The sequence below is a fragment of the Colobus angolensis genome, unplaced genomic scaffold (genome assembly GCF_000951035.1).
Source record: "Colobus angolensis palliatus isolate OR3802 unplaced genomic scaffold, Cang.pa_1.0 Scaffold165, whole genome shotgun sequence".
NCBI lineage: Eukaryota > Metazoa > Chordata > Mammalia > Primates > Cercopithecidae > Colobus > Colobus angolensis.
This window is the reverse complement of record NW_012114766.1, coordinates 2,863,878-2,889,132: the sequence shown is the minus strand read 5'-3', so window position 1 is coordinate 2,889,132 and position 25,255 is coordinate 2,863,878. Positions and strand designations below refer to the sequence as shown.

At 38.4% G+C, this 25,255-nt stretch overlaps 1 protein-coding gene across 1 annotated transcript in view; it reads left to right on the top strand.

The window, feature by feature from the left end:
- CSMD1 (CUB and Sushi multiple domains 1) overlaps positions 1–25,255 on the top strand; it is a 2,081,403-nt gene that overhangs the window by 2,044,927 nt on the left and 11,221 nt on the right. The window contains exons 59-69 of the mRNA XM_011937546.1: positions 400–579; positions 2,979–3,152; positions 3,729–3,902; positions 5,159–5,232; positions 8,586–8,697; positions 10,093–10,272; positions 11,571–11,615; positions 14,593–14,754; positions 15,511–15,623; positions 16,462–16,549; positions 22,839–22,971. Of these exons, the coding sequence (XP_011792936.1) occupies positions 400–579; positions 2,979–3,152; positions 3,729–3,902; positions 5,159–5,232; positions 8,586–8,697; positions 10,093–10,272; positions 11,571–11,615; positions 14,593–14,754; positions 15,511–15,623; positions 16,462–16,549; positions 22,839–22,971 (1,435 nt within the window). The remainder of the gene's footprint in view (positions 1–399; positions 580–2,978; positions 3,153–3,728; positions 3,903–5,158; positions 5,233–8,585; positions 8,698–10,092; positions 10,273–11,570; positions 11,616–14,592; positions 14,755–15,510; positions 15,624–16,461; positions 16,550–22,838; positions 22,972–25,255) is intronic.

Genomic DNA, 25,255 nt, shown 5'->3' with positions numbered 1-25,255 from the left:
GGTCGAACATTGTAAAATTGAGACCAAAAAAAAGTCAAGACTTTGTCGTCTGCAGACCATTGGGTCTGCAGAGAAAGAAGAAATGTCTTTGGTTCTCTGACTGCAGGCTTCATCTTTCTGATTACACACCATGCCTAATTAGGGGCTAGTCAAGGGGTGGAAGGCAGCATCTGACAGCCAGCTGCCAACAGAATAGAAATCAGTGATTCTCAAAATACAAGTGTTCCTTCTGACAGCGGGTCAGTGAAATCATCAAACAGAGGGTAGTATTGCTTTATTAATTCACTGCTTAACCGCTTTGAATAGCAGTTCAAAGAGAGTATCTCGACTAGAATGGGTGACTAATTCCTTTCATGATAAATGAATTTCTCTGCTTCTTTCCCGCTACCTGTTTATTAGTTATAAGTTGTGGGGATCCAGGCACACTAGCAAATGGCATCCAGTTCGGGACCGACTTCACCTTCAACCAGACTGTGAGCTATCAGTGTAACCCTGGCTATCTCATGGAACCGGTCACATCCGCCACTATTCGCTGTACCAAAGACGGCACATGGAATCAGAGCAAACCTGTCTGCAAAGGTTTGTGTTGCGACTCTTTGGATTTTACAGATATGTGTAGAAGTCTTTATATTGAATTGTGCTTTGTTTAATTTTGCAAGCATTTATGTAGCCCTTCTAGGGGCTAGGAATTCTTAAACACCAATTTGCAACTATTAAGTCACTTTATTTTTATAATACATTAATCTCAGTTTTACGGATGGAAAAACGAACTCACAGAGAGGTCGAGGAAAAGGCTTAGGATCACAAACCAGGAACTGGAGATGTCAGGGTTCAGTGATGGTCCTGCCACCCTGGAGTCTGTGTGTGAACCCCAGTGCTTTGCTGTCCTGGGTAAACCTGTGACCCTGGCTGAGTGAGGTGTTCATGGCATGGCAAATCTAATTGTAGGAATTTAGAGGCAGGTTGGAGAGACAAACCAATCACCTGGTAATGGCAAAGTACTGGTAGAGAGTGTTAGCACCATGATGTTTCATGGGGTTTGGTTGCTGAGACTGAAGATGACACTCACCAAGAAGGCAGGAAGAGGTTTACGACTTATGTGACTGGACCATCTGGGCGAATCAAGACAGGCTCAAGCCCATCAAGGTGGCTTCAGCAAAGCAGAGTGAGTGAGCAGGCTGGGCTCTTACGGTGACCAGGGAGTAGGGCTGAGTGAGGGCTGTGCAAGGGCCAGGGATTTGTATGGTGATGGTTTATTTACCAGAAGCAAAGAACTATCCAGACTTTCTTATCGGCTGGTGAAGAGGAAGGACAAGAAGAAGAGGGGGAGAGACGTGCTTGAAAGCTGTCAGTGGTCAAACATAAGAGGGTGGCATTCTCCTCTTTATTAGACTAGGAACAAATGAAATACTGAGAGAGGGAGAGCTAGGACACTCGGTAGCTTAACGGAGAAGGTATCATCTTCCGTGGGCTCTGCAAGACAGATGGTTAAATGTGACAGAGGCTTAAATGTGACCTGGATGCTCAGAAATATTGCTTTCTCTCTCTTCTGACATGGGCGTGTTCTTGGACCATCCTGCTTTCCTCTCCCAGTGGAGTCAAAGGATCTCATTGCTTTCCCTTCTTTGTATTGTAACTCTTAATACTACACCTGTTATACGGCAGACCCTAAATGAATGTTTAATGAAATGCACTAAGTGGTGTTGGCAGTGTTCAGGTCAAATGGTCATGATGGAAATGGCCGATAAAATAACACTTCATGCATGGTTTTGTGGATGTTTATCCTCTTTCTGGTACCCGTTGTGTTTATAACAATGTCATGGCCAGCAAGGCCCTACCAGATGGAACCTCTTTCACTCTGTGTCCCTCCTGGAACCTGTCTAACCTGTCTCCTCCCATTCTCCCATGTAGCTCAGGTCTCTCCCAACTGGGGCCTCCCCCTGGACATTCCCTTGGGCCAGAGCGCGCCTTTCCCCAGCCCTCAATCTGGGGTCTCAGGAAGGATTTGTTGAACGAGTGAACAGATCAGTAGAAGGTGGAGTGGTGAGAGGAGGACCCATTTCCAACTTTTGGGTGTGCAAGTGTGATTTGCGTGTGTTGGCGTGTCTCTCTTACATGAGAAGGCATGAGCCTGAACACGCAAAATGCTGGTGGTTATTCTCTTGTAATGCCTTCTGCTGCCTACAGGGTCACTTGGAAACTTCCATTCATTTTCCAAATTAGGGAAGCTTTTATATCTTCGGAGAAAAAGGATTTTAGACAGTGGTTTTTGGATTTTTGCCCCCTGGGGTGCATTTTAGTATAATTTCTGCAGTGGGGAAGGTGGATCTGTGGGGACATTGCCCTCGGGGAAATCCTGCCTAGAAACCCTGTTCTTGCTTCTCAGCCCTGTAAAGTAGACATCAGGCTCCAAGGCCGTGATGAAACACTTGTGAATGGTATTTTACAGAATCTTCTTTAACTGTGTAGGCATTTCTAAAAAAATATATTCAGTAAATAGATGGACCGACTGTGTCTTTTGGAAACTATATGCCATCTTTAAATAAAAAATACAGATGGCCGGAAAAATTCTTACCATCTGTGCCTATAAATTTTGTGTCATCTGACCAAATCCTCATTCGAGTTGTCCTTGGGAACCATCATAAAAAGACACAAATTAAACAAGAACGTTTCTTCCTTTCTTGGCCTTGTATATATTGAGAATATCATGTTCAATCCTGTTTTCTTTTACAGTGTTATATGTTTTGACTTGACTTTGCTTTTATATACTTGATCTATATTAATGAAGAAATATTCTAAAAAAAGATTTATTATTTGGAGGTACTGTCTTCTTTGGCAATTCTTTTATTATTTGTTTTTAAAGAAACCTATGTAGATGTCATTTGTAATTCAGGTAAAATTAAAATGTGAATCGTTTGAACATCGCAGCTGCAGCGGGAGCTCGGGAATGTTGATCTTGTTTGTTCTTTGGAAAACAGCCGTGTTGTGTCCTCAGCCGCCACCCGTGCAGAACGGAACAGTGGAGGGAACTGACTTCCGCTGGGGCTCCAGCATAAGTTACAGCTGCGTGGACGGTTACCAGCTCTCTCACTCTGCCATCCTCTCCTGTGAAGGCCGCGGGGTGTGGAAAGGAGAGGTCCCCCAGTGCCTGCGTAAGTTCTGCAGCAGAATTTGTTCCACCCACTATAGGTCTGCAACAGGGACGGATAATCCGGGCACACCCTAAGGTTCCAATCTGAGGACCTTCCTGGTGGGTAGTAATAGCCCTAAAATACACAAAAACTCAAACTTGAGACTGTGTCGCCTAAGGGCAGAGTCTCTTTTTTGAGACAGGGCCTCACTCTATGGCCCAGGATGGAGCGCAGTGGTTCAGTCATAGCTCACTGCAGCCTCAATCTCTCGGGCTCAAGCCATCCTTTCACCTCAGCCTCCCAAGTAGCTGGGACTACGGGTGTCTGCCGCCACACCCAGCTAATTTTTGTACTTTTTGTAGACATGAGGTTTCACCATATTGCCCAGGCTGGTCTCGAACTCCTGAGCTCAAGCCTGCCTCCACCTCCCAAAGTGTTGGGATAACAGGTGTGAGCCACTGTGCCCGGCCTCCTTTTAGTCTTTTTCTTGTTTAATAGTTAAAGCTAAAGATTTAACAGAAACTAGTTACCAAGCTCAATTGGTTAAGCTGATCCAGGGACACTGAAGGCTGACTTCTTCCTGATTATCTTCCATAGCTGTGTTCTGCGGAGACCCTGGCATCCCCGCCGAAGGGCGACTCAGTGGGAAAAGTTTCACCTATAAGTCCGAGGTCTTCTTCCAGTGCAAATCTCCATTTATACTCGTGGGATCTTCGAGAAGAATCTGCCAAGCCGACGGCATGTGGAGCGGCGTACAACCTGCATGCATTGGTAATAATTATAATACTGCCCTGGTGATATTTGGGGGTATTTGGGGGATGAGGACATTTCATTCTGAAATTGGGTCATTGGTGATTATATAGATAGTGTTCCCGTAGAAAATTTTCTGTAAAGGTAATATTCTTTGCACTGAATAGGATTGCACACTAATCAGCTAAACTGATGTGCTGCTCTTTTAAGTCATTCAAGCTATGTTTGGAGTTTAAGTCAGAAGTCTGCTAAAGTAGCTACTAGACTTTGTTCTCTGACCTCAGTGGCTGTCTCTGCTGTCTACCTTAACTGCCAATTGCATTGTTTCGGGGAAAGGTGCAGTTAGGAACATTCTCTAAAGCAGCCCTCACCAGAGAGACAGTCTTGCTATTGTTTTATTGCTGCAGAGTCAAGTTTTCTCACTGTGTTAATTTTGTTCATTGAGATTTACTAAGCAGAATAATGGGTGTTCTACAAGTTTTTAGTAAAAAAGTAATAATTAGTCTTGATTATTTTCTAAGAAATTGAATGGTATAAAATAAGGATAGTATTAAAGAAATATTGTCACTGAAGCATTTTTTCCTAATTATAGGAATATTTGCTGTCATTTGATTTAAATTATTGTCATATAGTAGCTATCTCTACACTAAAAATATTTTTCTTCCCCCAGTAGGTTAGTTGCTCTAGATAACAAGTTTTAAGAAGTTATCTATTTTGTTTTTCTACTGGCAACTGTAGAGCAGCAGAGAAGAGAGCTGAAGTGCCACTGGGTTACCCAAGTCCTACCTTTTTTGAAAAATGTCACTTGGTTTTCCATATGCTTCGATTTTGAAGCATTAAATATATTTATCATTTTGAAATGTTGAGGAAAACTAATTAAAGAAATTCAGAATAATGTCATGGGTAACCAAATGAGATGGCCATTAATTGAATCCTAATAAACAAAAAGATGGTGATCGATCACTATTGAAGATAGTATGTCATTGACCAAACAAATATATTTTTATAGAAAAAAAAGCCAGAGAATGGAAAAAATGTACTTATTCTTATATAAAAAGAACATACTGAACTACTTAAAGTCTAAAAGTTAACATCTAAAGAAGATGTCTTGAGAAGATAAAAGTAGCAATTTAATTTTTAACTTTCCTGAAAAACATCTTGCACATTTCTCAAAACAAAATTTTCTCTATTTCATGAGGCCTTTCAGTAAAAGCTGTTAGAGTTCCCACAATAACTCTATCTGGTGCCCTGTTTTCTTTTTAAATCACAAATTTCAGATCCTGCTCATAACACCTGCCCAGACCCTGGTACGCCACACTTTGGAATACAGAACAGCTCCAGAGGCTATGAGGTAGTTCATTATGAATTTACTATGTTTTCTTTCTGGAAATATAAAATATATTTGTTACTTAAACATATATGAGTGCTTTTTTATATCATACCTTGTTCATGTTGTATTCACCCGAATAAAATTCATTCAAAGGGGATTTCTACATGTGTTTTCAACTGTCAAAATCAGCGTGTACTAGATAATACTTAGTAGTATCTTACTAGATAAAAATGGAATGATGCATAAATTTCAAATAGAAATTAACATAGCAACTGTTGTTATGTTAATTTCTATTTGAAATCATGCATGCTTCTATTATTTGTTAAACTCGCACGGCAATTCTCAAATTGGGGTAACTTGTCACTGATAAGCTACCCATAAAAGGTTCCACTTTGGGACTGGATAGAGTGGGGGAAATAATATTAAATTCTAGAGACAGAAACAGGAGAAAATGTACGTTAGCCCCGTAGTCTAAACTTACTTGTGAAATTAGTTCTCCGTATGAGCTTTGAAGTTCTATGAATTATTAACATACTAAATATCACTTTGGAACGTTCATTTGACTTTTAATGAAATGAGCCTCACCACTTCAGTGAATGTTGGAGAAATACCTAAAAGTGGAAGGTAATGAAGCTTGAAATAAAATGTTTTAACCATCTTAAGTACTGCCATAACTTCACTGTTCTCTGGTTGCATGACTTTGAAAACAAAAGTTAAATATATATTCTACCTTCAAGTTAGGGATCTCATCAATTAAGAATAAAAATCCATCTTCCTCAGCCACTTTCCCCATCTCTCATGAGCACAAAAATATTCCCATTTTTCTCGCTCTGACACACAGTGGCCATTTCCTTGTAGCTCTTTTGCATCCAACGGTGGAAATCCTTACAGGGAGCTAATATACTAACTCTAGCACGTTTTCTATTATGTCTCAAACATTGCCTTAAACTTCAAGCAAATACTTTCAGGTACATAAATATTGAATGCCAGATTGTCAAGGAATGTTGGAAAATACTTTATATGGTTGTCGCTCTCACTGAGTCACTATGAAAAATAAAATTTTGATCACCATTGCTTTGAGCAAGTCTTAACTTGCCTATGTACAACTTATAGTAATTAAAAGTTGATGATGACTATATTTAGCAACATAGCAATATATAGTTATCATATAACACTAACAGGGTTAGATAAATCCTTCACCCTCCTTATAACCAATCAGTTACACTAACGTGAACAACAGATTTTATCCAACAGCAGGATTTACTGATAAAGAGTTCAGACACCATCTTTTAAGGACATGATTGACACCGTGAGATGCAGCTCTCCCCAAATGTTTTTCTCTTCTTCCTTTATTAGGAATACTTTAATGTAAAATATTAGGAATATTTTAATGTAACCGATGAGATTTTTGTCTGTTTTCTTTAGCACCATATGCTGAAACATTACTTACACAAAGTGAACCATTTCAGTGTGAAATGTCCCCGTGTTAGGCTATGTGAATCATGCAGCCTAAATGACGAGCTCCCATTCTCCAGCCAGGCATGTCCCTGAAACCCATAGCTCCAGGGTTAGTGTATGATAATCAATTTAGAGTGGCTTGATATATTCTGCTAAAAAAATTTTTTTATTGAGAAGGAGACTCTATTTTCTTTCTGCCAGTAAGTGATACAGGTTGTCCACGGCCTTCCTGACAATGTCAGCATGTTTACCAGGAGGTCTGTTCCGAATTGCAAACATGCTTGCACGGAGAGTTGGTGGACACCATTCCTGACAGAGAGGAAATGTGCTGGGAGCAGCGGCTCACGTCTGTAATTCCAGCACTTTGGGAGGCCCTGGCAGGAGAATCACTTGAGGCTAGGAGTTTGAGAACAGTGTGGGCAACATAGCAAGACCCTATTTCTACAAAGAATACAAAAAATCAGCTGGGTGTGTTAAGGTGCACCTGTAGTCACAGCTACTCAGAAGGCTCAGATGGGAAGACCACTTGAGCCCTGAAGGTCAAGGATGCAATGAGCTATGATTGCACCACTGTGCTCTATACTCTGGGCAACAGAGAGAGGCCCTGACTCTAAAGTTTAAATCAATCGTCAATCAATCAATCAAGAGTAACTGAGTCAACCGTTTCCCATCATTGCATCTTAAATTAGCTATCGATCTGACATTTATCAAATTTGCACTTTTCTTTGTAAATTCCTACTTCCACTGTATCAAGTGCTAGAAGCAGCATTTTTTTCCTCATGATATCCTTTCTCACTATTCAATGTACCAACTATTTTCTTGCATTTTACTTCTCGTTATTTTCCCAGAATCCCAACGAGGGAGATATGGGCTTACTCCTGTGAGAAGGCAGACACAGGGAATGAAATAACTGGTTAAATTTCTCAGAGCAAGAAACACATGGGGTATTCAAATCTTTGGACTCTAACTTGGTACACTTATGTGCCCTCGTTAAGTCAAGCTTTAAAGAAACAATGTGGTCCCAAGCCAAGCTGTCACAAGTGCAAACCCGCCTTCCCTGGGGGCTGCTTCCCTCTCCCTTTGTACGTGGGTCATACTGGCCTCATGCTGCGGATACGCAGGAGCATGGATGATCTTTGGTGCCCCTCAACACATGGACCAGAGCTCATTCTCTAAAAAGATATTTACAGATCACAGGAATCTGCCCCTCGAGGCACCTCTGGTTAAATTAGGAACACAGACAGGTAAATAAATATACAGGCAATTCCAGGATGTCGTAGTGAGTGGCGCAGATAATACCCAATGTTGGGGAAACGCATTTGAGCAGCACGTGATTCATTCTTGGAAGATCAGAGAAGAATCTGCAGAGGATGTGCAGTTTAAGCAAAGTACAGAGAATTAAGTGGGGGTTAGCTTTGTGAAGACCTGGTGAGGAAGATGCCCCAGACATGCAGACAACAGTAAATACTTTGTACAGTTTGAAGCGTAAGACAGAGTTTTGGCGGCCTCTGTATGAGCAGGAGTTGACCAGTCCTCTAGGAGTGCTAACAAACGTAATTTTCTAATAAATGCCAATTGTTTAAAATGTGAGTGGCAGGAAAAAAAATGAAAAAGGAAATAATAATTATTATAAACAAAAAAGAACTCTAAAACAGAAAAGGCATAACTTCTTTACCCAAACAGCCTTCTAAATTTTCAAAATTCACAAAGATCTTACACTATTCATTGAGCAATCCACATTGTGTGTAACACTGTAATATGCAGTTATAATGTGCACGTTGATTTAGACAATGGCTCGACATTAACATGAAAAATTGCTGCTATATTTTTACCCTGGCATGTGCTTTCAAGTATCACCAGTTGATACTTCGAATATTCCCTTGGCCTCTGAAGCTAGTGTTGGATTTCCTCTCTAGGTTGGAAGCACGGTTTTTTTCAGGTGCAGAAAAGGCTACCATATTCAAGGTTCCACGACTCGCACCTGCCTTGCCAATTTAACATGGAGTGGGATACAGACCGAATGTATACGTAAGTGTGATTTCTTCCACCACAATCCGAAGTAAACTATTTGTTGTGAATGTCTGAGGAGTGTTTACCACTAAGGGAAATAATAAGAAATTGTTTTTAATTCCCCAATCCTAAACTTTGGATGTCCTCAAAGTTTGGTTCCCTAGAACTGGCAACCTAAGCATTTGGCTGGACATTGGGCTGTGAAGTCAGTTCTCAAGCCCCACCCTTGACTTTGAACCGGAGACTCTGGAGGGAGCCGGGGGGGAAAAAAGGGGGACAGTTTAGTTTAACAAGTGCTCCAGGAGATTCCAAGGCACAGTAAAGTCTGAGAAACTGCTTGAAACCAAAGATAAGTGAATAACATTATACTGAACATTCTTAGAGGGAAAACGTGTTTGTACATGCTATTATTCTTCTAGGATATTTACATCAAATTACTAAAGAGAGGGTCAACTGAATAATGTCATATGTCGGAGTCTAAGCAGAAGTGTTTAAAAGATTATTCTCGCTATAATTAGGAAGTATATATGAATTGATATACGTGGGTTTAAAACTATCATCTCTGCTCTAAATCACTACTCAAATTATATGTTGATAGTATATGTACATATATATGTATACACATGCACTCGTACATATATGCATATGTTTATATACAATATGGAGTTTCATAATATCAGGTACTGGTTATGGTTACTCATTAGTGAAATAGTGACAATACTCAAAACAACTGCATGTACAATTTTAAACTTATAAACTTGTTTTATAATAATATGCCAATCCTTATGGCATATATGCAAACTTTATAAGAATGGAGTGGTTTGAGATACAGAGTATACGTTACAATCTCATTTATTCCTAAATTATATTTTAAAGAAAATAAGTATCTATAATATATTAAGTTTCTAAATACACATGAAATTTTTACCAAAATTGTTAATGAAATTGAATAATAAATTTGCTAGTTTCCACCAGAACAAAATCAAGGCATATCTAAATATTCACCAGTCTGTATAATTTGTAAGACTGGGCTTTTAGGGATCTTTAACATATTTATTTTAGTAGTATAGCAGAAGTGTTTTTTTATTTCAAAGCTATGATGTCTACTCTAAATCCTTGCGTATAATTACCTATGTATAAATATACATAGGATGGGTGTAGTGGCTCATGCCTGTAATCCTGGTACTTTGGGAGGTCAACACAGGAGAACAGCTTGAGGTCAGGAGTTCTAGCACAGACTGGACAATATAGAGCGACTTCATCTCTACCAAAAACATGACATATATATGTGTAATATATATGTATGACTGACTGCATACCAATTTCCAAACTGTTGTGGTCTATTCATTTCTCTAGACACATGTGCTGACTTTACAGTAAACAAAGTCTCAATGTTTCCTAATGTTGTTTCAGCTCATGCCTGCAGACAGCCAGAAACCCCGGCACATGCAGACGTGAGAGCCATCGATCTTCCTACTTTCGGCTACACCTTAGTGTACACTTGCCATCCAGGCTTTTTCCTCGCAGGTGGATCTGAGCACAGAACCTGTAAAGCAGACATGAAATGGACAGGAAAGTCGCCTGTGTGTAAAAGTAAGTTATTGATCAAGGAGTGGCATACTTTTCCAAAGAGCAAGGGAAAGGATCGGCTGCCCATCAGGCTAGTGTCCATGTGAGAAACCCATAAGTAAGAGCTTGAGGCTGCAGCATCGCCACCTGCCTCAGTCCTGCTTCATGTGCATGAGCTGTGTGCATGAACGTGTGTATCCTCAGTGTTTGATGCAACGGTGGCAGAGCTAAGTGGATGTATAGTACCATTAGTATGCAATTAGTACATAATACAATCATTGGATTATTTTAAGCCAAAAAAGAAAAGCTATTTGGTTAAAGAAAAGCATTCTGAATTAAAAGGAAAATAATACTCGGTATGTTTTCAGGAAAAGTAGTTCTTAAAGATGAAAATGAATTAATATCACCAAGTATCCGAGAATATATATGTGGTTATTTTTAAGACCACATGCTGTTTGTGGTAAAACCTAAGTTTATGTGTCCCTGACATTGGTTCTGCTTTGTAAAATTACAAAAGCAATTCACATAGAAACGATCCATTAATTACCAATTTGTGTGTTTACAAGTGAGAATCATCATCCTGGGTCAGCTTTGATGATAGCTAAACTTTCAGGCTCTCCCCTGTGTGTAATTTATAAATCCATGGAGTCTAAACAGCATAAACCAAAAATGATAGAATGTGAGAAAGTCAGTGACTTTAGGTTTCATTTCCTGGAGCCTATTTGGAATTCTCATATCAGGGATTTTAGAGAGACTTTTGTTTCCCTTGCCCTTCCCTGTTAGAAATAGAAGAATGAAAACTTTTAAAATGGTGATTCATAGTTTGATATAAAACTGTGAAGGCTAAGAAATTATGATTTAAATCTAACTTGATCGACCAAAATGAACATTCTGTAATGGAAATAATTTTGAATTTTCAATAGTAATGTATAAATTCATTGATTTGGGTAGGATATTGGACAATCAAGAGGGACTATAACATCATGGTTATTTGGTTACTTCGTATGTGGCAGGGTATTCCAAGGAGGATATGAGAAATGTCATAGACGCCACCCTGCTTTGCAAGGCTCTCTGTTGTAGCACTTTCCATGGAAATATGTGTAGATAGATGTACATTGATTTTTCATCCTTAAACTCTGCTTTCCCACAAACACCAAGAATATTCTGCTGTAAAACGTGGGTTTAAAATGTATAGGTATAAGGTATTCATATTTTGTACATTTAAAAACTCTGGAGAAGGAAAATTGCTTCAATTTGACATTTTTTCAAACTTACTCAAAAATGTTTTTTTAAAAAATGATAATTTGTCTTTTTACTTGTAGGTAAAGGAGTGAGAGAAGTTAATGAAACAGTTACTAAAACTCCAGGTTTGTATACCAGAACAGTTATAGATTTCAATCAAATAAAGTGATTTGTTCTCTACTCTGCACAATGAAACAATTCTCAACATTTAAATTTCCAAATCCGTTAGTCCATGACAAAGTTAATGTTTCAATTATTTAAAACACTAAGCCTATATAGAATTCTGTTTATTTCACAGCAATGGTTTGTTAATGAAATAACATTACTTCACTTAAAAAGAAAACCTTTGGTGTCATCACACACTGTTTCATTCAAACGTGCCTTCGGCGTTTGGCAGGGAGAAATGAAAACAGTGATCATTCCATGTGGTATAATGGAGAGCCTTATAAAGAGGGTTGCGATTTTTTTCCTCCAAATGAGGAAGCTCATATCAATGAGGCATTTTTACAGCGTAAGTTGTTAATGCAAACAGTTCAAATATGGAGCCCGATTTTTTCCAAGTATCTCCATTCATTCAGGCATCCTTTGCCTTCTAAGATGTTAATTATAGTTTTTTGTTGTATGTGGTGCCTTTTGCCAAATGCATTATGTAGCAAATTGCAAAAATGCAGTCCTACTTCCCAAGGAAAGTTTTCACTATACAAAATCATCTGGCATGTTCTATCTGTGTTTTGTCCTATTTCCCGAGGAAAGTTTTCACTATACAAAATCATCTGGCGTGTTCTGTGTTTTAAATTTAAATTATATTTAAATAACAAAATTAATCCCAAATTATATTAATTTAAGTTGGGTATTTTGTTGTTGTTGTTGTTTTATCAGAAAGAGAAATCCCTTGTAAATATATAAGGTCACTTGACTAGTACTTTCTTTATTCAGGTTTTAGCACTTTTTTGGGGGGGGCACAAGCTCTATTTTAGAATCAAACATGGAAAGAGTATTTGTAATGCTATTGTCAGCATGCTGTGTTACACACTTAATTCTTAGACAAAGAAAAATGTGCCAATATGACTAAAGGAATTTCTCCAATCTGCATCATACAGAATATAAAATATTTTTAAATCTTTCTAGACTATTTTATTTAAATATTACCTAAAAATCACATACAGAAGTCAAAGCTTTTTATCCAGGCAACATTTTCTTCAATGGAAGAAAGCACAGTCTCTTTTTGTTATTATTGTTGTGTGTTTTGTTTCTTTTATTTGCTTACTTTGTGTTTAAGATACTGAAATCTCTATACACTCCTTTTGTAGGTGCAAACATTATTATCAATATTCCTTTTCTTATGCTCTTGGAAGTGCTAATAGAATGTGATTCTTCATCAGTGTGGTACATTCTAGTACGTCTCAGCTATGTGGCTTCTGCAGTATACTGCAGGCTGCCAGTAACAAGTGAAATTATAAAGACTCAGAAAGATGACCTCTACCACATGACTCGTGGTCATATTTTAATACACAGAAGCCACTTCTAAGACATTGGTTGTATCTTACCCTACCCAGCCAAGCCTGGCCCATTCCTGTGAAACTTCAACAGGATTACCTTAAGTGAATGCTTGGACAAGTGGTTTAGTAACTTCAGAAGAGCCTATAACTTCTAATTAGGGAACACATTTTAATGTACTTCAAAGGCTTAATTTTAGTAATGGGAAATAAAGCTATTTTAGAGTTGCTGATTACAACGGGGGTCTCTGCGGTGCTGGCAATCGCTAAGTAGATGTGTCTAAACTCGGTGATTGGTAAGCAAATGTGTTAGACACTTGTGTGGATATATGAGTTTTTAACTTGTTTTCTTATCACTATTATTATGAGAAAGTGGGGTCTACTCCAGGCCAAAGGAAGCTATTATCTTCTGTTCTTCTTTAACCCTTCTCTTGCTAGGCCAAGTTTTATAGGTTTAGCCTGCCTAGGAAAACAAGAAAGTGGCCAACTGGGCTGAAAAGAGAAGCATAGGTATAGGCACAACATACTTTTGTCCTCATTATTTGCAACTGTAAATCGACTTTCTAAAAAGTAGGTTAGGGAGACATGAATCTTCGTTTCCACCTAGCAACTCAAGCAATGTGTTTTGACCAATTATGCTTATCATGAATCTTGTCTAATTAAATAATTCATGCACATCATAAGGCAGAAAACAAAGAGGAATATTGGAATTATCATGTGGATTTATACACTGCAATTCATGTTTATCTGTGAAAATGGCAGGATTTTATACACATTTTTAAACAAACACATGAAAAATGTTTTTTTTTCCTTAGGCAGTGAAAGCAAGAGGAAATATCTCAATAATCTTTGTGAGTTTTCCTGTCGATGAATTCTATGCTTTAAAAAGACTGTGTCTTTTATTACTGAATTTAAAAGACATATATGAAAGAAAAATTTGAAATTATTGAGCCCGTCTTTTCTTACTTATGGAATATTTTACACAAAGAGATTAAAGAAGAGCAGAAGAGTGTGAATGAGAGAGACTGACTCTACTTACAAAATAAAGACTCTGAAATGAAAGGGCTTTGTCTTCCTAAGTCCCTGTGGTGCTGGAATATCCAGTGCAGTCAGTGCTGGGATACGTAAGCTTTTTCAAGACAGGGCATTGCTGTCGAATGATATATATCAGTTCTTCTGAGCCTTCCAAGTCTTTCAAAGAGTAGACTTGGATATTATTGAAATATCAGTAGTGATTTCATGGGTCAGGTAAACATATTTCTTACCAAGCACAGTCAAAACTAAACTAACATTAGAAGTCCCAATTCACCATACCCCATGACCTTGGAAGGGCTGTTAAAATAGGTATACTTTGGCTTCTAATAATAATAATAAAAATAAAACCATAAACACAAATGTCTACTTGCATACCATAATAATCTTCACACCTGCTTCTTCTGAGTTTTGCACATGCTGTGAACAGCGATGCACTAAGCTCCCCTTGTCTTCATCACTGCCCTCATCTGTGATCGCTCACTAAGCAGTTTTATGCCTTCTATGTTTAATAATGTCTGAATTTATTGTCTGTGTGTGTGCTGACATTCATCTGTTTCCCCCCTTCCCACAGTTCCTTCAGATGTCTTTTTCGTCAATTCAGTGTGGAAGGGATATTATGAATATTTAGGGAAAAGGCAACCCGCCACTCTAACTGTTGACTGGTTCAATGCAACAAGCAGTAAGGTGAATGCCACCTTCAGTGAAGCCTCGCAAGTGGAGCTGAAGTTGACAGGTAGGTCCCGAAGAATTCACTAAATGCATGGTGTGAGCAGAAGTAGACCTGCTCTCTTTTCACAGAGAGGTGATCTAGTAAATATTAATTATTAATGTTCTGTTGGCTTTGCATATACTGTAACTCATTGGAGCCTCTCCCTAGCCATGAGAGGTTGGTACTATTTTATCATTTTAAAGATTACAAAACCAGTACAGAAAAGTGAACTGATTTGCTCAAAATTATGCCCATATTAAGTCAAGAATCTGAGATTCATATATAGATAATGCATGTCTCCAAACTTTATTTTTTAATCCTTTTTTTCTTAACTCATGTGCTCATCATGAGATTTTTAAAATCATCACACAATTAATAAAAACAGCCTTGATTTAGATGGCAAACAGTATTTTAAGCACTGTATGTATATTTTTCATTCTTATATTAATTCTGTGATGTATTTTTATTGTGTACTTTTTTAGAGAGAAATTTTTTAATTGGCAAAATCAAATATGTTATTAATTATTCTTTCTGTGGAATAAGGGTTTTGAACTTAGTGGAGTGGATTATACCTATTCAAATAGACAAGGATGTAGGAAGATTTTCAGGGGAAAAAATAAGCTCCAAGGCTAAAATTCACAAATAAAAATACAATTTCTGTTTGAGTTTTCTATTATCTATGATATTATGATCTCTGTACCACATTCCACATCAAATGGATGAAAGGGCTGAATTGCTAAGTTTCTCCAAGGTAAGCCTGACCTGCTGATCTTTTCACAGGCGTTTACAAGAAGGAGGAGGCCCACTTACTCCTAAAGGCTTTTCAAATTAAAGGTCCAGCAGATATTTTTGTAAGCAAGTTTGAAAATGACAACTGGGGACTAGATGGTTACGTAAGTACATGTGTAAGGTCTGTGACGAAGCACAGGCTTTCTAATATCTCTCTGTGCAGAGGCGAGGGCTACGGATTGGAGGCTTCTGAGTAGAGCTGTCTTGTGTCTGCCCCTTGAAAACTCAGCCGTCCCTCTTGTTGACAGAGTGGTCATTTTATTCCTTCATTTAATAAGGGAAGAAACCAGGTCTAAGAAGTAAGAAATAAATTAGCCATCCTTAAAGGGGTAGTTGCAGTTGAGGGCAGAGCAAGACCTGAAATCCAGGGTCTGGGATGTTACTGCTACATTATATCATAAGTGGTACCACCAGAAATTTTCTAAGACCCCTTGATAACCATACTGCTCGTTTTAAAAGAAATCATTGCCAGATAGATAGAGAGATTTAAGACGTCCCCCTTAACACCCTTCTTTGCAAGTTAACCATTTGTTTGTGTTCTAATTCACTGTCTGACTTAAGGGTAGACAGCCTCACAGGATGTACCCTGCCCAATAGCTGGGACACACAGCGAGTTTTACATAATGTAGATTGTTTCTTAATTCATATGTTTGTCTTCCCTTAGAAAGTGTAGTTACCATATGGATATACTGTAAAATTTACAATCATTTTCAAGATCAAAATGGGATTGTGAGCATTTACATATGTTAGGTGAAGTTCACTTCTGTGTTGGTTTCTGATCTTTAACTATAAATGTGTCACCAAAAGGAGTGGCAGAAATAAAATATTTAACCAGTAGTATCTAAATATAAGATGTAACAGTTATATTAAAAGATATATTAAAAGAAGATATTATTCATCCCTTTGTATACCTTTTTGTTTCTTTTCTTTCCTATATATCAGGTATCATCTGGACTTGAAAGGGGAGGATTTACCTTTCAAGGTGACATTCATGGAAAAGACTTTGGAAAATTTAAGCTAGAAAGGCAAGGTAAGTTGTACTTAGGATATTTTTTAAAGCAAATTATCAGTTCGGCTTTCCAGTGATTTTTCTAAGAAGAAATGGAAAAGATAACTCTAAAAGAAACCTAAACAAAAATAATGGGGGAGACTAACGTATTTTACAGCTGAATGAAAAAAAAGTATTTTGAATAGCAAAATAGACAAACACAAAGCCAGAAATAATGCAATAAATATGCCAGACATAGTGTTGGTCTAATGCATTTATACTATTCACACATTATTTTATAAAGAAGAAAATTACCATATAGGCTTTGCTACCAGAGCCACCTTTTGGAAGAATGTGAGTATACAATTTTGTGATGATTACCACGATGAAGTTATTTTGTAAGACTTTTATCAAAGTGCTGAATGAAAAAAAATGTCTACTGGCTTGTAGAAAAAGCAAAAAAAAAAAGAAGGATAATTAATCATAAAACACTTTACTTCCACTATTCAAACTACAGTATTATTAAATAGAAGAGCATTATAATGTTGGCCATGGCTGAGATTATATTTTAAATTGGGTTATATTATTTTGAGGTAATGAAATAGAATAAACGCATTAGACCAACACTAATGATGGGTAATGTTTTTTCTCTTGCTCTAAGCCAAATCCCAGAGTTATTCGTCCTCCTTTCTCTATGTAGCACACGCTCTAGTAATTTTGTTTAAGGACACCCCAGTGAGCTGTACAAGATGCTGCGTAGATGTCTAAGTTTACTGATCCAATGAACTTGACCTGAACTATCAGTTTGCTATTACTAATTTTATGTGCATTACCCCATTTCTTTTTAATCTAACAAAGTAACAGCTTGCTTCAACAAGGAATTTTTATTCTCATGTGATGATGAGCTTATTGTCAGGAAAAAGAAATTTACTTGACAAAATAATTTGACTCATAAGTAAGTCCCCCCGCCCTTCAACTAATTAGAGAAGTTTGTGTTTAAGTAATTCTGCAGCAACAACCATTCATTTAAGAATGATGGCAAGTATCTATTTTTTAGGATAAAAATAAACAGCCTCCTAATTTTCTCTAGTCATTAGAGAAACCAAAAAATGTGATTGTCATTAAGTGGATACTAAAATAAAATTAACTTGAAAGACAACTTTAATGCAAAAACTACACTGTGTAAGAAACTCAACAATAAATTAATTTCCCCATTAAGATTGAGTGACCCAACCCTAGCATACACACAAAGAATGAGAGAAAATACATAAAATTGTGTACCTGATAAGTGACTTGTATCCAGAATATACAAAGAACTCTTATGGCTGAAAAATACAGAGGCAAATAACCTAAATAAGAAGTTGACAAAAGATTTGAATAGATATGTCTCTAAAGACAGCAAATGGCAATAAGCCCATGAAAATATGTTGATTATAATCATTATTAGGGAAATGCAAATCAAAACCACACTGGGATATCACTTCACGTCCACAAGGATGATTATGATCGGAAAGCCAAATAGCAAAGGGTGGCAAGGAGGCAGAGGAACTGGAACTGTCATGCTTTGCTGGGGAAACATGAAATGATACAGCTGCTCTGGAAAACACTCTAGCAGTTCATCAAATAGTTGTTACTGTAAGCTCCAGCAATTCCACTCCTATATGTGTAGCCGAAAGAACTGAAAATATATGTCACACAAAACTTGTACATGAACGCTTAGAGCAGCATTATTTATAACAACCCAAATGTTCATACAACTAAAATGTCTATCAATGGATGAATGGATAAATAATACGTAGTATAGCCACACAGTGGAATATTAGCACTGAAGAAGAATAAAGTATTGATGAATGCTACAACATGGATGGACCTTGAAAACATCATGCTAAATGAAGGAAGCCAGATAAAAAACGCCAAATGGTGCATGAATCCATTACAGGAAATGTCCATAGCAGGCAAATCTATAGAGATGGGACATTGATTAGTGGTTGTCTAGGGCTAAAGGTTGCAATGAAGGTGGAGGAAGAATAAACCTAAGAGATACTGAGATTCTTTTGGAAGGACACCAGTCTTCTAAGTGAGACCGTGGTGATGACTGTACCACCTTATGAATACACTGAGAAAGCCTTGGACTGTGTGTTCAGCTTAAGTGGATGAATTATATAGGACAGTCACGCATCGCATAATGACATTTTGGTCAACAAAAGATCTCGTATACACCAGTGACCACATAAGATTCTAAAGAAGCTGAAAAATTCCTAACACCTGGTGACACCATGGCTGCCATAATGTCATAGTGCACAGCACTACTCACGTAGGAGCCACTGGCTGTGCCTGTAGCCTAGGTGGGCAGTAGGCAACACCATCTGGCTCACACAGCCGCAAAATGGCCTCACGAAGCATTTCTCAGAATGTGTCCCCCACTCACACAGCCGCAAAATGGCCTCACGAAGCATTTCTCAGAATGTGTCCCCCACGTGAAGTGTTGCGTGACTGGATGTGCATTTGTTTCAAGAATGAGCTTTAGAAAATTGAATGACCTAGCTTATCACCCTCCTTCTTCAGTAAAGAAATGTAAATTTATAAATACCTAAACACTGTGTTTGATTTATCACCATAGTAGCAGCAACAACAGTTGCACAACAGTGGTGGAACCAATAATAACACGTGGAAGGAGGGTGATGAGAGAGGAGGAGGGAAAGGGGAAAAGGGAGCGGGAGGAGGAGGGAAAGGGGAAAACGGAGCGGGAGGAGGAGGGAAAGGGGAAAACGGAGCTGGAGGAGGAGGGAAAGGGGAAAACGGCGAGCGGGGAGGAGGGAAAGGGGAAACAGGGAGCGGGAGGAGGAGGGAAAGGGGAAAACGGCGATGGGGGAGGAGGGAAAGGGGAAAACAGGGAGCGGGAGGAGGAGGGAAAGGGGAAGACAGGGAGCGGGAGGAGGAGGGAAAGGGGAAAACGGCAAGGGGGGAGGAGGGAAAGGGGAAAACAGGGAGCGAGGGGGAGGAGGGAAAGGGGAAAACAGGGAGCGAGAGGAGGAGGGAAAGGGGAAAATGGAGCGGGAGGAGGAGGGAAAGGGGAAAACAGGGAGCGGGAGGAGGAGGGAAAGGGGAAAACGGAGCGGGAGGAGGAGGGAAAGGGGAAAACAGGGAGCGTGAGGTGGAGGGAAAGGGGAAAACAGGGAGCGGGCGGAGGAGGGAAAGGAGGGTAGCAGAGGGATCACACACAGCTGTCCATGTGTTATTGTAAAGACCTTCGTAGGATAATGGTTGAATGAAATTGCAGTGCCTTTTTAGAGAGCAATTAGGTAGGATGTAGCAACACTAAAAGGCACAAATTCTGTTCGTCAATAATTCTACTTCTGATGATTTGTCCTATATAATGTACACTCCTGCTAATTCGTAGATAGAGGCAAAAGATTTCATTGCAGCATTATAGAAGATACTAGAAACACCCTAAATGTCCCTGGACAGTAGACTAGCTAAATAAATGTTGTTATGTCTAATCAGTAGAATACTACACACCTTAAAAAATTAAATCTGATTCATATATGCCAATGGAAGAGCCTCAGAAATATACTGTTAAGGCTAAAAAGCCACATACGCAACATGCAAATAATATCACCAATTATTAAAATGAGAAAAGAGAAAAATAATCACATATATTAAGAGTACATTGTTGGAAGGACAATTTTTAAAACCCTCAACTCTAAAGAGGAACTGCCTCGTAGGGCAAGGAATGATTATTTTAATTTTCCTTTATATTATTTGTTTTCATACCCCTTAATGCCATTTTAATTAGCACTATGTGTGTATATTAACCTTCAGATTATTAAAACAAGGGTAACTGAAATTAACCAGGAGCTGCAGACATGTAATAATGTCACAGTAAGTCTGGTTATGTAATTCACAAACACCTTCTTATGTGGTGTTCTTTGTTTTCATGTGAGGTGTCTTGGGACATGTAGATTTTCCAGCATTTTATTATTTGAATTTTGGTATCTATTATGGATGAAAGTATGTAGCTTTGTTTTCAGATAAAAGAAAGTAACTGTGGTTAATGTAAGTAAAATACACATTTATAAGAATGAGGCAGACAGTCCCAGAATTACAGAAACTTGGAGATCAATGTATGGCAACATAATGGAAACTAAAACATATTTGGGTGCTGAAATGCTATAAAGACAAAACTTTTTTTTAAATTTCGCAAATATACATTGAGCATATACTGTATTCTAGCTTTTATTTCAGATTCTGAGGATTCAAGAGGAAAGCTAACTAAACCAAACCAAACCAAACCAAACAAAACAAAACAAAAACCCTGGCTTCAGGAAGCTTATATTTTTGTGACTATGAGTCCGAATGAACATTCCCCCTGTGCCAGGCATTGTTGTAAGCCCTTGAGATAAGTACTAACATATGATTTTCACAACCAACCCATGATTAGTGCCTGAGTAGGGCACCACTGCTCTCTGTTGGACAGCGCCACCCCTGGTCACCGGACATCACTACTGTTACCACTGCTGCTGCTGGAACCACCCTCAATGCGTGTGCGCGCGCGCACACACACACACACACACACACACACACACACACACTTACATTGTCCCCAGGGTTCTAGAACCCCTTCAGCCATGGAACAAATTTTAAACCATCACAGAATGTTTTGCATCCCTCACTTCCAATACAGTGCCTGGGGTGGGAACACCCAGTTGGCTTCACTCACTGCACGTCCATAACCTGGGTGCTCAGATTGCAAGAGAGCAGACGTCTGGCATTTTCCTTTTGCATGATGATGGAACAGATCTCAAAAAGATACGTAGTTGTAAAAAGCCAACATTATTCCAAAATATGTTCCTATTGGACGTTAATATTGTAGGCAGTCGTAATCCTGCATCTATTGAAGCAAATGGCAAATAATGTCATTTGAAAGTTTTGATATGAAAATTAAAGAATGTTGATACAAATAGTGATTTAAAGATTTTTAACATTTGATCGATTTTTTGCATTTCTGGTTTATAAAACAATAAATAAAGCAACATCTCTTTGAATTTGACATTGTATAAATTCTGGAAATATGAAAACCAGGTCAGCTTCTTCTCAACAATTCTGTTATATTGAGATGGCGCCAATCATAATTCATTGCCTACCTGCATTAAGTGACTCCATGCAATGAGGCCAAATCCATCCCAAAATTATATTTTGTTAGTACACTCTTCAAGAACTTGTTTTCTTCTTTGGCAACAGTTGCTTAATAAATGTTTGTGGATTTGAATTTTTAATGCTTTCCTCTCAGTGCCATGCAATGAGACACTCCATAGTCGTGTATTATAGAATGGATGATTCTGTCACCTTCATGATACGTGAAGTATTTACATTTGCCTTCCTTTCTAATGGATAAAAGGTATATCTTAGGCCGGGTGCAGTGGCTTAGGCCTGTAATTCCAGCACTTTTGGAGGCTGAGGCGGGTGGATCATTTGAAGTCAGGAGTTCGAGACTAGTCTGGCCAACATGGTGAAGCCCCATCTCTACTAAAAATACAAAAAATAGCCGGGCATGGTGGCAGGCACCTGTCATCCCAGCTACTTGGAAGGCTGAGGCAGGAGAATCACTTGAACCTGGGAGGCGGAGGTTGCAATGAGCTGAGATGGCTCCACTGCACTCCAGCCTGAGCGACAGAGTGAGCCTCTGTCTCAAAAAAAAAAAAAAAAAAAAAGAAGTAATTAATTTAAAAAGTTGTATTTTAACATTATTTTGTGTCTTCATGGAAACTTGCATTGTGACGTTGAACTATAATTTTTTTGAGTATTTCTAAATGCTGATGTGAATTTCATAATCTACCTAAAGTAAAGGCAGATCAGATAATACCATCCTATTCACATATGAAGAATGCAATGCCATTTGTATGCATAACTGGGATAGTTACATAATTTCAATGACATATTTTGCCGAGTCTGGCCTTAAGACAGAAAAAAAACGGCAAATATTACTGACCTCTGAATATAGAAAAAATATACAAATGTCTTCAGTTAGTTTTTGTGAAAATACCTATAACTATAAACAAAAGTCAGGATGTAAAGTGACCCTTTTGCCTTTCTCACATTTTAAATGTTGGGACTCTTTCATAGTATTCTCCATGATTAGTAGGAAATAGTTTTTTGTCTTGGTCATTAAGTGGATATTAAAATCTTTAGAAAAGAATATCAGTTGGTTTCCTGTGAAATGGTAACTCCATCTGCTTCTTGTAGAGTTCATACCCGTTTATAAAATGTATCAGACTTATTTCTTTAAGCAGAGTACAGTAACAACAAATTAAATATTTCCTTTATCTTCCAGATCCCTTAAACCCAGATCAAGACTCTTCGAATCATTACCACGGCACCAGCAGTGGCTCTGTGGCAGCTGCCATTCTGGTTCCTTTCTTTGCTCTAATTTTATCAGGGTTTGCATTTTACCTCTACAAACACAGGTACTGCAGAAACACCATCTATTTGAGAATGTTGTGAGTGTGAACTCTGGGTTTAAGTAATGGGCATGGTCTTGTGCTCACATGCACACATATTTTATATTACTCTGCAATGTTCTTTTTTTTTAATCAGCTTTGATTTTGAGTTCTGGGGTACATGTGCAGGATGTGTAGGTTTATTACCTAGGGAAGTAAGCCATGGTGGTTTGCTGCACAGATCAGCCCATCCCTCAGGTATTAAGCCCAACACCTATCAGCTGTTCTTCTTGATGCTCTCCCTCCCCCCAACCCCCCACAGGCCCCAGTATGTGTTGTCCCCCGATGTGTCCATATGTTCTCATCGTTCAGCTCCCACTTACGAGTAAGAGCAATGCTCTTTCTTACACTAACAACGCTTATTTGTCAAGATTTTTTGTTGTCTTTTTTGTTGTTTTCTGCCCTACTTTTTAAGCAGGATACACCTAAGAAATAAGAGAATAAATGACTGAGTTGAGAAATAATTTGTTTTTTTCTTTCATGTTCAATTGAAAGAAGAAATAAAGGATTCTATCTCTATATTCAGGCTCCATGGCCAGCCATGAGAACCTTTAGAAGGTATTTCAACCTTCCAGCAAAAGGTTGAACAGAATGTTCTCTATGGCCACTTTCAACTCTGTGAGTCTGTGATTGATCATTGTTTCACTGATTTCTTCCTTCAGCAAATACAAATGTAGCTCTTTATATGTAGTAAGCAATATAGATGTTCCATCTCTTGAAAAACTGTTCTGAATATCCATTAATTTGCAAAACTCTACTAATTGCAAAATATCAAAACTTGGGGACAAACAGCTTTAGTGAAGTAGATCCTTTCCTTGGGATTAATGTGGATGCCAAAAAAAAGGATTATTTTGGAGGAACTATAAACTCCTTGTACATTGTATCCATATATGGATAATACATTTCCTGGAGGAATCTGGAAATGCCAAACTACTCTAAAATACTATTTGAAATGGTAGCATTAACTACAAATAATAAGAAGTAAATTATGATCCCCTGAAATAAAATTACATAGGTTAAATAAATATCAGTATATAATACGGATATTTCACTTAATTCTGGTTAACAGAAAACAGAAAAACTGTCATGATTTTTTTTAGTAACTCATGAAATAGCCTCTTTAAATATGTGCTTTCTTATAGTCACTTTTGAAATACACAGTAGAGAGAATGTTGCTTCACAAGTGTATTAGCCGCTTGTACCTATGTCTTCCGTTCCCTATGACTGGCAATGTTCTTTCTTTAAGAACATGACTCAGTGAAAAAACATTTCAGATGATATTTACAAAATGAAAGATTGGCACATCTGTATTAATTTTTTGGAAGAAAAAATACCCAAAACACACAAGTCTGATGAGACTTATCCTTGAATTTCTGCTCAGGACTAGTTTAAAATGTAGTGAATGTAGAAGGATATGCCACTACCTTATCCAATAAGATGCCATAAGTAGAGGGGCTTCTCTTCTTAAAGGCATATGCATTAAAAATGTATCTTCTTTAAAAGGTTCCTTGGGATCATATAATATCCTTATAGAGACACACACTGTAGGAACTTATAATTCCTACAAATTTATTTTTGCTTTTGATTGGCATCCACATTAACCCCAAGGAAAGGGTAAAGTCCATTAAAGCTGTTTTCCCTTAACTTGCCTGCAAAGATGCAAACCTTCATGTAAGGCTGGGATTGTCTTGGACTTTAAAAAGATAACCCCACATAATTATATATGCATATTTATACACAAATATGACTTCTGATTATATCTTAACTTTATGACAACGTAGCATTGGGGGGTATATTCAACATACACGAAAAGCGGGTCGGGGACGGAGCAAGATGGCCGAATAGGAACAGCTCCAGTCTCCAACTCCCAGCGCGAGCGACACAGAAGACCAGTGATTTCTGCATTTTCAACTGAGGTACCGGGGTCATCTCACTAGGGAGTGCTGGACAATCGGTGCTGGTCAGCTGCTGCAGCCTGACCAGCGAGAGCTGAAGAAGGGCGAGGCATCCCCTCACCTGGGAAGCGCAAGGGGGAAGGGAATCCCTTTTCCTGGCCAAGGGAACTGAGACACACAACACCTGGAAAATCGGGTAACTCCCAACCCAATATTGCGCTTTAAGCAAAGGGGCACACCAGGAGATTATATCCCACACCTGGCCGGTAGGGTCCCACGCCCACGGAGCCGCTCTCATTGCTAGCACAGCTGTCGGTGATCTAACCTCAAGGCAGCAGCGAGGCTGGGGGAGGGGC